Source organism: Acanthisitta chloris, unplaced genomic scaffold (assembly GCF_000695815.1).
Source record: "Acanthisitta chloris isolate BGI_N310 unplaced genomic scaffold, ASM69581v1 scaffold4334, whole genome shotgun sequence".
Lineage (NCBI taxonomy): Eukaryota > Metazoa > Chordata > Aves > Passeriformes > Acanthisittidae > Acanthisitta > Acanthisitta chloris.
This window is the reverse complement of record NW_008670833.1, coordinates 147888-161747: the sequence shown is the minus strand read 5'-3', so window position 1 is coordinate 161747 and position 13860 is coordinate 147888. Positions and strand designations below refer to the sequence as shown.

Genomic DNA, 13860 nt, shown 5'->3' with positions numbered 1-13860 from the left:
CTCATTGTGTGTGTGCACATATGTGAGTCTAACAAAAAAAACCCCCAAACACAGGAACAATAAACCCCCAAAAGTGGTACTTGTGTTCTATCACTGTGCCCTAGGGCTGACAGTTTCAGAAAAGTCTTCTACAATTGTGCTTACGGTTTTGAAAGTATAAAACCACCAGATTGTGTCTTTGGTCACTCAGGGTAAAATGCAGGGTCTGTGCAAAAGGTTCAGTATGCAGTTTACATTTTTAACTGTTTTGACCATCCCCCTGAATCAGTCTGATCAGCCTACATACAGTCTGGTTTAACAAATGCCCAGGACATGCATGTAACTTTTTCATTTGCTTTGTGCCTATTATCTTGAAAAATTGCAATACATTCACTCAACTCTGAGGCTAGTTTAAATATGTGTCCTTTTTTCCTAGCCACACACACCAAACTATTTGACTGAACTTCATGTCCTTCAAAATACACAGTTAGTTTTGCGCAGTTGGAATCTAATACTATTTTGCAAGGTTTTCTTCTGCTAAATCCAAGCCTGGTGCAGCAAAACATGCCAAGTTTTTAGTCAAATTTAGGAGATTTCTGGCATCATGGGAATGATTGTGTCATCTTGCATGTTCCATATAGTTTATCAGTTACAGGAGTAGACAAGTTGTTTTATTCTTTGTCACAGTAATCTCAGACATAATTTTTAGATTTCCAGCTAAGTACTACAGAAGAAGCAGCTACAAAGCTAAAGTGGCAGAGGATCATGGGTTCGAATTATGAAATAGTGGTAGGTAAATTTTCACTACCGTTGTTAAATACTTTTTCATCTGTCCATCTCTTATGTTGACAACATACTGGTAGAAATATGTCTCTATTGTATTTGTTCCTTTTTGTGTAAGAATTACACATACGCTCCTTAGTCTGTTGAGATTATTTTATTTTTTTTATAAATTTTGAATGTAGATCTGTATTTTTCTGTATTTTAGCAAGGCAGACACAGGCTTTATCAGATTACTGTGCCTATGAGTATTGTTTCACTGATTTCCTAGCTTCAAGAGAATAAATATCTATTAGAGGAAAAAATTATGTTTAAGATGTACTTCAAAGCTACCTTCATTAGCTGGGATTTAAAACTTCATACCCATTCTGCATACTGAATAAATGGTTTGATGTAATGATGTAAATAATGCATAAAACATATACTGTAGATGCAGTTGAAAAGTGGTATTTGAGTTTAGGAGTTACTGCAAAATCATATACCATAGCTGTAGTGTCTGCAGAACTATGCATTATTAGATAGATTGTTGTCACAAACAGTTCCCGTTTATCTATTGCAAAATGTTATGTGATCCAAGTTTCACTTTTTACTTGGCTGTCCCCATTACACATGACAATACTTCTGGTATTTCGCTTCTGGAATATTGACCTCATTGTATTTAATAATACAGTGAAATGGAAAGTAACAAAATATGGCTGTAAATATGTCAAATGTACCCATTTCTTAATCTTATCTTAGGTGGCTGTAGTTAACAAATTTAGTGAAAGCAGTGGGTTAGGGATAAGCCTTGAAGCTACAGTGGGACATCATTTCATCAGATCTATCTTACCGGAGGGGCCTGTTGGACGAAGTGGCAAGCTGTTCAGTGGAGATGAACTGCTGGAAGTAAGAAAAAATACTACTTTATCTTAGTCTGTATTCACTAAGCTTTTTCAGCAGAAACTTGCTTCTCACAGGTTGTGACTTTGGGAATGTAGCATGTCTAGCTGCATACCAGTTAGTGCTTGAACAGTCACTTCACATGTACTTAGCTTTATTTCACAGAATCACAGAATCAATTGTGTTAGAAAAGACCTCTGAGATCAGAGTCCAACCTATGACCTGACACCACCGTATCAACTAGACCATGGCACCAAGTGCCATGTCCAGTCGTTCCTTAAACACCTCAAGGGACAGTGACTCCAACCACCTCCCTGGGCAGTCCATTCCAGTGTCCTCTTACTAACTTCGTGGCCCTCCTCTGGACTAGCTCTAACAGTTCCATGTCCTTCTTATGCTGAGAGCACCAGAACTGCATGCCTTATTACAGGTGGGGTCTCATGAGAGCAGAGCACAGGGGGAGAGTCACCTCTTTCGACCTGCTAACCTCACTCCTTTTGATGCAGCTCAGAATTCGATTGGCTGTCTGGGCTGCTAGTGTACACTGCCAGCTCATTGTGACTTTCTCATCCACTGTCACTCTGTTGTGGTTTAACCCCAGTAAGCAACCAAGCACCACGCAGCCACTCACACGCCCTCACCAATAGGATGGAAGAGAGAATCGGAAGGGTGCATTGAGATAAAGACAGTTTAATAGGGAAACCAAAAGCTGCACACACAAGCAGAGCAAAACAAGAAATTAATTCACTGCTTCCCATTGGCAGACGGTTGGAATGCAAGAAACATGAAGTGACAGAGAATGTGATATTTGTAGTGTGATGTCATGTAACTTACAAGACTATACATTTAGTTCAAAGCTTTTCTTGGTGCTGATTCTGAGCACCAAATTGCGTAGAAATTAAGGGTTGACAGTGTCTGTTAGCATGAGAATTTTTGTTGTTTGTTTGATTTTTTATTAATGAGGTGATTACTGATTTGGGGTTAGGGGTTTTTAACCTATTTTTATTCTTTCTGCTTCTAAATACTATGTGTAGTTCTAACCACGGTGTATTCTTTACTTATTGAGGTGAATGAGATCTCTTTGCTTGGAGAAAACCACAAGGATGTGGTCAGTATCTTGAAAGAACTGCCTATTAAGGTGACAATGGTGTGCTGTCGTCCGGTAGCTGCCCCCATCACTCAGCCAGAAGTACTGGAGGGCCTAAGTCTATCTGAGGTTCAGCTCACAGAACAGGTATTTTGTCTTTAAAAAAATCCCTGAAGATGACATTTTCTTGAGAAAAAAAACCCCAGATAAAGTTCCTCTACAATATTAGAAATACATCTTAATGTTTTAGGAATTGGAACTAGACAAATAGCAAAAGGCAAATTATGCTTATCAAGCATTATTTTGCCCACCAGGAAATGTCATCCTGGTCAGTCTTGGGTAGAAATATTCTGGGATGTGGGGCTATCTGTCTAAGTACTGTTTTCTGTAGGTGGGATGTGGGGGTATGGCAAACTGAACTGTATGTTTGTTAGAATCTGATTATGTTTAATCTAGTTTTGAACTTTACTTACTGGGTTTGTGTTGCACAAACTGTGTGTGCATTCACTGGCTGACACTTCTGTCACTACTAAGTGCGAACCTTAGGGCAGCCTGATGAACTAAACATCTAGGAATGGCCTGCAGTGTAGTATACAAGCAATAGCATTTGTATGAAAAGAGACACAGTTCTGAGTTCTGAGCAAGGCACCAAATTCAGCTCATAGTTTCTAAGCTTTTATGTGAAACCAAGTGAAGAATGTAGATGTTAGGGATATGTGTATGTTGTTTTGCTTTTATTCAATATTCTGACTCTTGTCGGTACTACTATGTTTAATGAAGGGATATTTTAGACATACCATTTAATAACACATATTTCCTGTGTATCTGAATGCATGTACTAATGAAGTTTTTGAAGTTTTTCGTTTCACAGAAATCCCATTTTGTAAATAGTTTTCCAGTGAGTACTTTCACATCCTTGCACCATAGCTATTTTGTTAAAAGTATATATGAATTTTGTGCTAGGTTTATCAGACTTGTTTGCTCAATCTGCTGAGTGCTTGCACTTTTTTTGTGTTTAGAGATACATCACTTAGTTTTATCTTGGTTTTTCTGAACAGAGTTTTGTCTGCAGATTCACAAATGCTTATATTTTATTGGTGAACGTCTACTATTTTTCTCAGGCTCATATAGACCTTGGATTCACTGGCTCTTCAGACACAGAGGGAGCAGCTTTGGAAACAGCTGACGAGAGTCAGAGTGTGAAAGAGGTCCAAAGCTCGTCTTTGGCGATGTGGGAGACAGAAGTACAGCGCATTGAGTTGGAGAAAGGGAGTATGGGACTTGGATTTAGCATACTGGACTATCAAGTAAGTTTTGCATCTCTTTGGATAGAGGATAAAATACTCTATATTGTTTGGATGTTGCAGCATGTTCTAAATGCGTATTTTAACAGTAAATGTTAATGGAAACCAAGCAGTAGAGTAAAGCTAGATGGATATCACTGCTGGTAGGCATCCCACTAGTTACATTTCATCTCCCTCTTAACTGTGTTAAGACTACAGGTTCTAATGATGATGGTAATACTGGACCAGAAAAACAGATCATCTGTATATGCTAGGGTCTTCAGAAAGCTCATCTTCTAGTGACCCAGGGACAATGAATCATGCAGACAGAATGTTCAGGCATTTAGCCATGTATTTTTGCACCTACAGTGAGGTGTTTAGGGCAAGATCCAATAAAGGACTTAAGCGCTTAAAGCAGGATTTACTAAAATCCAGAACTGCAGTTCCAAAACCCCTTGCTTAGCTGCTATCTGTCCAGGACATGCTTAAATAATACCCCCATTCATTTTGTGTTTGACTTCAGAATTCCTGGGTATCCAAGCTGTGATTCCTGGTGTGTCCCAGTGAACAGTTCAGTACCTGCCTTTTCCCGTATACCTGGTCAGGATCCCAGAACAAAAGTCCCTTCTGTTGCCAGTTGTCACAGTGGATAACTTTTAATCTGACTTCAAGTAATTTCTCACTGTGGTCAGTGGAGGCTTTTGCTCAGCTCTTTGGTGGTGCTGCAGGATCCAGTCTTCTCCCAGCTTTCTGCTGGATCTTGTCCTGCCGAGTACATGCATTTGCATATGGAGATCACTTTCAGGTGGAAATTATGCCCCCAGGCACTGCTTAGAATTAGTCTGTGCCTTAGATTATGCATTTACCTGCATAATGTAAATCTATGCCAAGATTTTGTATTTACACACTGATGTGTCATGCAGTGTCATCTGAAGTAACAGTGTATTTGTTGTTAAAGCAGTGAGGGAGATGTCAGTGTTCAGGCTCAAACCCTATCTTGAGCATTGCTAGTTATATTGCCACTTGTGAAGTGTTTATTGCTCCATGGCATTCTTCTTACTGCATAAACTGCCATCAAGTGTTAACAGAGTCCTTAGTGTCCTTCCCTCTCTCCCTCACACTTTCCTCTCGCTAGCTTTCAGCAGTCTCCCAATTCCCATACTTTCTGAATGCTGCCTTGATGTACATCTTGGCATGGGATCTTGTTAGAGTTGCATGCTGGTTTGTAGATGTTTGCTTTTCTCTTACTTTTGCTTCCACTAAAGCTGGTATGTGATTAAATTTCTGGTTTTGTTTTTTTTTTTTTTCTGTGCATGCATTCATGTGAACCGTGTGTTGGAAGTATTAACATGATGTTCCTTGTGAATAAGAATTATGCCAATGTTTTGCACCTGTGAAAATTCTTAGAATCATATGTTCCTGTTACTAGTATTTGATGGCAGCTTTTTTATAAAAATCAGTGCCTTGGAGGATGTGGGTTCAAAGCAGTTTTCTTTTTTAAAAGCAAACAGCACTTTGTTGTGTCTTGCTGATTAGACTGTGCTATTGGTATGTGCGTGTCTCACATAAAGGGTTTAATTATGCGTGCACGAGAACTTGTCTCTTAAAAAGTGCTTTGTCAGTTGAGCAAGATCTGGTGCCATGAAGTGTAAGAGTTGTTGAAAATAAGTCCTTTGTTCCACTAGAGTGGACATGTTTGCTTTGTCCCAGGCTGCATTGCCCACCTGTATTCTCAGATCACTGAGCATTAGGATGCCTGATGTGTATGGACAACATTCTGCAATTTAGTATTACTTTCTACTGGAGTTACATGATGGGACATTCACCTAGAATGGAGTAATAATGTTCATGTTTGAGATTTAAAATATGTGTGGGCAGTATGGACAGGAGGGTATGCTCCTGCTGAGGGTTCATTTGGAGGAGAGTTCCAACTCTTTTTGATAGCCCAACTCTGCTGCGTTAGTCAAAGCTCATGAATAAAATCTTGCTTCTCATGACATAAAAGACTAAATAAAATGAAATGTTTTTCTTCCTTTTATTTAATTAGGATCCCATTGATCCAGCAAACACTGTAATTGTGATTCGCTCATTAGTTCCTGGGGGAGTGGCGGAGCAAGATGGCAGACTTCTTCCTGGAGATCGTCTTATGTTTGTCAACGATATCAACTTGGAAAATGGCAGCCTGGAGGAAGCAGTACAAGCACTGAAAGGAGCCCCAGCAGGAACAGTTAAAATAGGAGTTGCCAAACCACTGCCTGTAAGGATTTGAGAATTCAATGGGTACTTTTCATGTAATTTAAGCTGGCACATGATGATCCTGACGTCTGCACACACGTAGTGTGCTTTGGGGTACAGCTGAGTGGCCCCATTATTTCCTGCATGTAGGAATGGCCTGGGAAGTATATGACTGGTGTAGTGATTGCAGAACCTAGCACACCTGCCTTGCAGCTGAGATAGCCACAAAGCATCTTGCAGCCAACAGAGCCTTTCAGGTCTGAAAGTTGCCATGCATAATTTTGTACACTGTGCACTTTAGATGGTTCTTGGAATGTGTGAGATGGTGGCATAAAGTTGTTTTAATGTGGTTTTCCTGGAATTTACCTATTTCTTTGCTTTGCAAGATATAGTATGCATTCTTCATATTTAGACTGCACACTTTGTTTGCATAACGGTGTGTAGTCTTCAGTTTGTGTACATCCAGTAGGTTATTTCAGACTTGATTTTAGATGGTAATCTGTAATAATCAGAAAATGGAGGTTGAAGGACACCTATGGTGACCGAGATAGTGTATCAGTAAGGATACTAGTGACCTAGTGTTCCTGGTGGGTTAAACTCAAATCAGTAGAATGGCATTAGTTCATATATGCAGGTAAGATACCTTTCCCTATATTTGTAAGCCCATGTACAGTCTTAGGGTTTCATTTTTGCTTTTCATGAATTGATAATCTTGTGATCCTTGTGGATGTAGATACAAATTTTCATTCTTAGTAGATCTTTGTGGAGACAGTGAGAAGGAATGGCTGCTGTTTAGGTTCCTAGAAACTTTGCTTTTCATAGTAAGAGGGTACATTTTAACTGCCTCTGTTAAATTCATTTTTTGTAGCAGAGACTGTATTAAAGTGTCTTGCAAAACAAAATTTTCATACATAAGAAGACATCACTCTAAAAGAGAAAATGTGGGGGGGTTTCGTTTCAGTTCCCAGCAGTTGCAAATGTAGGCATTTGCTCTTCAACATTTCCTTTATTATACTTGCCAATTAATTAAACATTGCAAATAATAATTGGCTCTTTTGCAGTAGTGAACAAATGCACCTACCATCAAAATGTATTGGAAAAAGCTACTGGTTTATAGTCAAATCTGTGTTTTGTCCTCTTGAGGCTGTTCTGCCTGACAGATACAATCGTAAAATACAGACTATGGATAAATTCTTCCTGCCTGCAAACAAGATTGCTCTTTGGCTAGCAAGATTGTAAAGACCTCTTCTGTTAGCCTTTCTCTGGTGGCAGCTGTAGTGGCAATTTTGGTATATTGTTAGTAAGAGCAGAAATTGAAAATTAGTTTACACTAACTTGTGGGCTCTGTAGTATAACTGGATAGGCTTTTTTCATTACTTGGGATTGTAAAATGAGTTGTGAAGCTGAATCAATTCAGGTAAATTCTTAAAAAAAATGTCTCTTTGCCTACCCAATGCTGTGACTGTGATTGAAGTGAACTCTTTGCTGCATTTGGAATCCATTTGCCTTTCCAAACATCCCCACCCCCTTCCATGAGAAGACACTGCACATCCTGTGTCCTGGCCAGTCATCCAACTCAGAGCTTCATTCTTTCTGCAGCTTTCACCCGAGGAGGGCTATGTCTCTGCTAAGGAAGATTGCTTTTTCTACACTGCCCAGTCACTTGAGGAGGAGGGGCCAGCTGATGCAGCCCTCTTCCATGCTGAGCTGGCTCTGGTTAGTGGCCCAACTTACCAAAGATTTCTTCAGCCTGTGCATTTTGAAATGAAAGGGATTGCTTTGTCACTGCTTTGTTCATGATTATTTTTTAGTGTTTACTGTCACCACACTACTCATCCACCACAGGTGGATTGGATCCTGACATGGTAGAAACTGGCATCTGGAGGCTTTGACTGTTTGCATGAGTTGTGAATCTGGCCTATATGTTAGTTGCTGGGGTAAAAAAGGGGATTTTGTTGATGTTTTTGAAAGTGCATGCTATCTATTTCTTGCATGCATTGAGCATCCCTTTGGAAATCTCACCTTGTGTAGAGAAATGTTAATGTGCTTATTTTCCTATGTGTCAGAATGCATCACTTGAAAAGTTTTTGGTACTCTCATTTTTTGCATGTAATCCAGCCTTCCAAGGAATGCTGTCTGTCCCCGGAAGCTGCAAGTACTGCTGCCTAATAATATTCTTTAGCCTTCAACATCAATTAGTGATTATGAGATTTGCAAGGTCAGGTGTTTACTTGTACAAACAATGTGGCTTACCTGAGCATTCAGTACCTTACATAGCCCAGAAGTTACCAATTAGAACTCAGATAAAAAAAGACACTGGATATAGGACTATGCAACAAAGCAGAAAAACTCACCCAACATAAAAAAGGCAAAACATTCCCCAACTTACCCTCGCTCCCCCAAAAAAAAAAGAAGAAAATACTCCAACCTAGAATATAAATGTGTTCCAAGTGTGTCTGCTCCTGGTTATTTGTACTGATGAGTCTGATATTGAAGTTACTAGGCCCTCACTTTTTGTGGACTTGACCATGGAAGCTTAGTTTGTTATTTAAAAAAATCAAAACCTTCCAAGGTGAAAATGTCTGAATTCCTGCTTCCAGTATGTTTGCTGTTTTTTCACACTTGCAAATGACAAGCTGGTTTAATAACTTGATTTTAAACAAGACTGCCTGTTTTTTCTTCTAAAATTTGTTAACTTTATGCAGTAGTTAGTATTTGTCTTACTCTGTTCATTGAGAAGAGGCATGAGGAAGCCAGGTTATATATTAAAAATAACCTTTAATTAAAGATGTGTTGAAAAGATGACATTAAAACGAAAGTATTTAAAAATTGGATTTATGTGATTCATATTAAAAATTAATATTATGAAGACAGCAATGAAAAAATATGACACAGTAATAGAGTTTTCGGTTCTGTCCGCTAAGTAAATGTGCAAAGTATGGAACTAAATGTGCTGTCACCCAGTTGAAGATGTATTTGCAGAGTACGCTTGTGAGATACTGAGACAGAGATGCACTCAGATTCTACGGATTTGTCCCCAGTTTTGGCCGTACTGATTTTAGGGCATAGCTTTAGTAACACCGGTCTACATTTTCCAAAATATGGGCTTAGAGTAAGTTGCAGCAAAGGAGGAGTTTGGATTAGCTGTTAAGTCTTTAGGCTTAAAATAATAAAAAAATGGATCCTTTTTAGCTAGAAAAGAAATCAATATATTGAATCATTGCAGATTGTAACTATTGCTGTTGTGAATTTGGTATAATGAATTCATGATATGATTAACCACAGAAGCTGATAAACAAGTTAGGTCCCATCTCTGCAGATGAGTTCAACTTGTCTGTGTCATGAAAGTTTATGGTGTGTTTGTGGCGGTAAACTCACTGGTCATTGTTGTTAGCATACACTGCTTTCTTGAGCTCTGCATTTCATTTTTAAAAAAAGGCAAAAAATACTTCCCATGTCAATGTCTGAAACTCTTAAAATTTTATTTCTCATGGAAGAGAAATAGGAGAAACATGTGAATGTCTGTATTTGTTGTCAAATGTAAAATATTTTAGAAATCATAAAAAATCATGTCAGAATTTTTTCTTATAAATATATTGAAAAGCATTGCAGTTTCTAGAAGAGTGTTTTTTAAAGGGTATAAAAATAAGTGAGCCTAAGAACTTGAGTTGAGGTAACATTCCTGACAGGTGGCACCAAGTGAAGTTCCTAATTTTTTCCTTGCTAATTTTATGTAAAAGAAAACCTAAAAATCCCCAACAAAACAAACAAACAAAAAGCCCTAAAGAAATCAAAATATTGACCCCAGGGAGTTCAGCGTATTTCTCCCAACACTCTGTACTTCTATTAACAGGCATGAGCCTGCTCCACGACTTACTCTAGCTGAGACTCACTTTACTCAGATATTCTTTGCAACCTTTGAAGATGTAGTAAGGTGGAAGCAGAAACTTTTCCTACTGTGCTGTGCAATTATAAGCTAAATGCAAACATGGAGGGGGAAAAAAAAAGCAGAAAAGTGTCAGTATGTAGTGGCTGATGTGCATGTGTTTGGGGCTTATGCGGTGTGATGGTAACAGCCTGGCTGATTGAATTGCTTTTGTTGTTAGGTGGACTCCGGCGAGGCAGATCTAGCGGATGAGTTCACCTTTGAATCACAGTATTCTCTAGAGGGAGACGTCTTCCAGGATTCAATGACCGCTTTGCGTGACAGTGCCTGTAGCGGTGAGCCGAACGGCAGCTTCTCTCTTCCATTATCAGCTCCCAAGGTAAAAATAAGCACGATTTTATTGATGACAAACTTTGATTATAGACATGAACAGGCTCTAATACTAGATATAAATGTTTTATGTCATCCTGGTTCAAACTGCAATATTTGTTACCAGATTAAAGTGCAGTTTTGTTTAGAGTAGTGCTGATCTCTTACAGATACCTCTGTTCAAGAGAGAGGCACATAGAAGACTGAAAGCTTGGATTTTTGCGAAGCTAAAGCATGATTTAGCCAGATAACTGTGGTGAGATGTTTGTAGTATTAAAGCTGTGGCGAGCAGTCTGTTAGAGAAACTTAATTGTTACTCAAAACATTTTAAAGAGTGGTAACTCAAAATGACTGCACTGTTCTATGATATGTTAGTGTGAAAAGAAAGGGTAAGTTTTCATATGAAGCTTTGCTTTTGTTCTTTGTTGTTAGTATGTTTCTGTGTTCTTGAATGAAATTTTCATTATGATACTGTAATTAAAAGTAAGTCTGTATATATCAAAGCTCTGCTAATAATTTCTATTTAAAGTCGATAAATGAAGAATTATTAAAGACTGTTAGATCAGTAAGTTTTTTGTTCCTGGTCACATACCCATAATGACTTGATTGTTTGTATCAGAGTTGTGTTTTGTTTCTCTCCATGCTTGTTCATGTTCTTTTTTCTTCGGAATCTATAGATTTATTTTGCTTCCAGTTCCTTTCTCCTAGCAGTCATCTTTGAAAGTAACATTGTAGGAATTTCTTCCTGCGTTTGCAGTCTATGGTCTTCAGTAGAGTGTAGCTGCTGATTTTTCCTCCGCACCTGAGCTGCAGTAACTCCCTTTAGCCCTTCTGTAATATGTTCAGCCCTTCAAGGCGCTAGTTGGAAAGCTATATTCATCTTCTAATGGTTTCTCCTAATCCACAGAAGGGCACATCTCTGCTGTGCCAGTGGGACAGATTGCATTGTTTAACTCTGTAATTGTTACTTAAACGGATTATGCATTTTGCATGCTGAGAAGCATTTTATGAGATAGAGGCCGGATTTACATTATATATCACACTGAGGCTCTAGAAAGTCTTAAGTTATTTTCAGCATTGACTTAAAGATGGCTTTGGTTTACATGTGTTTTTTTTAAAGATTATGATCCTGACTTTTCAGTGTTCATCTCTGTGCACCAGTATGAAGTGATTATTAAGTTCTTACCAAGTAGCATACTCTGCGTTATGAGTGATTTCACAAAATAAACAGAGAGAAAATAGTTCATAAAAATAGACTCTTGAAGCAAGTGAAAATGCAGTAAAAATTAAAATGATGCTATTTGATGCTATGAGGAAGGCAGAGGTATTTCAGCTGTTTCTGGCTACGGGACAGTTGACAGGTTCTGAATGCCATTTTGGTGCCACATTTAAAATAGATGATGGGAAACGTACATAAACTCATAGTAGTGAAGAATGCGTTAATGAGATCACATGTTCTAGTTACAAATTTCCGAAATTGTGTTTGACTTCAAAAATTACAGCATTGGCTTTTCTTTAAGAGAAACAAAAATAAAGATGAGCATATACTGTGACTAATATATGGCATATGAAATAAATATTGAGTATGATCTGTTTTCAGTGATCTGGAAATGGATACAAAACAGCCATCAAAGTAGATGTTCCACCTGTATTTGGAACCTTAATAAATAATTTAAATAGATTATAGTACTGGTGTTCTGTTCTCAAATGGTAGGATGTCATTGGTTATATCATGCAGATTAGTTGTATTTAGGCTTCACTCAATTATGTTCTCAGCTGTTACTTAAACCAGTTAGTTCCAGGTAGACCTTTTTTGGTGCTTGTCTGGGTACAGAGCAAGCATGTATGCACTTCACGAAAGTTGACTAAGGCCCTTGAGAGCAAAACGTCCCCAAGTCATAGGAAGCGTGTTTACCCCACATTTTGAAAAATTAATAGAAGAATTAATAGGACCAGTGGATAAGAACTAAGACAGATAGAGGTAGTAGTTTTTGGCTACTTTTATTATGTTTCAGAGAAAAATCTCTAATACTGATACAGAGCCTCTAAGTCCAACTTCTCAGTCCTTGATCTATGTTTTGAATATTAGCCTTCTTGGTTTTAAAATTACTTACTTTGATAGCTCAGCTGGGAATATTTGAAGTTTTTTTCTTCCAGAATGTTGTGCTTATTGAAATCCCTTAAAACATTTGAAAGGCAGGACCTCAGAATCTTGAAAGTCTAAACAAAGGCATAGAGAACTAGGTCCTAGCACTGCAGCCATAATTGATAGACTTGCAATAAGTATTAACTGCTAAGCTTCTGTAACTGCATCATTGTATTTAATTATTGTCACACTTCAAATCCTCTGTGTTCTTTTTTTGCTGAGATTTGACTTGAGTTTTTATTTGTCCCTTCTTATGTGGAAGGGATACCTAAATATGTTTCTGCTCAGTTAAATGGTTGATTAGATTGTATTCTTACTGTCTGAGCTGCTTGAAATTGCTCTTGACGTGGTAAGTGTGTTGAAGGTAAAGACCTTGGTCTTGTGAAGTTCTTTCACCTGAGAAAAAAAATTGAATGCTATAACTGTAGAAATTTACTGGAGTTATGTTGAGTTTGAGAATGTATGAGTAAATGTTACTTTGTAAAAGTTGGAGGCTTATTAATGAGTACCAAATTAGAATTTGGCCGTCAGCAGTAACATAATTTTCACTGATTTCTTGTATTTTAAAACAGAAAAAAAGGTCTAAGAAATCAAGTTAACTTTATAGTAGAATGAATGCCTGGGGAGCCACAGATGATACTGATCTTACAACAAATGTGTTCAAATTCTATGAGATTAGTTTTTCTATAAGATTTTAGCATGAAATGTGCTTTTGAATCATGCTGTAAATGAATATTGATTGTTCATTGTCTCCTGTGTTGAACAGTCTGTTGGAGAGGAATGTTCAAATGCTGCAGCGGATTTCCATGTATCTGACAAGAATCTATACAACATGGAGCTGAATCAGAGATTGAGAGAGCAAAAGTCCGTTGTGGACAATAACCTGGAAACTGCAACGGATTTTACTAAATCAGATCTTCTGCCTCTGGGTGTTTCGGATACCAACCAAAATGAAAGTGAAAACACAGCAGCATGGACTGCATCTCAGACAGCAACAGAAATTTCATTAAATACTAGCCTTGCTACTACCACACAGCTTGATCCCAATGGAAAGGTAAAGATTTTATTTTATTTAAATAATAATTTAAAAAAACCTACAGAAAGGTCTTACTGCACCATAGAATTTCCTACAGAAATTGTAACAGCCTGACAGCCACGTATAGTTCTTTGATTATAAATGTCCATCAGATGCGTTGGCTCACATCAAAACTTAGGG

The 13860-nt window shown here is 38.0% G+C and overlaps 1 protein-coding gene across 1 annotated transcript in view; it reads left to right on the top strand.

The window, feature by feature from the left end:
- MPDZ (multiple PDZ domain protein) overlaps positions 1-13860 on the top strand; it is an 84311-nt gene that overhangs the window by 22970 nt on the left and 47481 nt on the right. The window contains exons 11-18 of the mRNA XM_009073821.1: positions 689-768; positions 1498-1644; positions 2705-2872; positions 3847-4032; positions 6056-6265; positions 7843-7959; positions 10350-10508; positions 13411-13698. Of these exons, the coding sequence (XP_009072069.1) occupies positions 689-768; positions 1498-1644; positions 2705-2872; positions 3847-4032; positions 6056-6265; positions 7843-7959; positions 10350-10508; positions 13411-13698 (1355 nt within the window). The remainder of the gene's footprint in view (positions 1-688; positions 769-1497; positions 1645-2704; positions 2873-3846; positions 4033-6055; positions 6266-7842; positions 7960-10349; positions 10509-13410; positions 13699-13860) is intronic.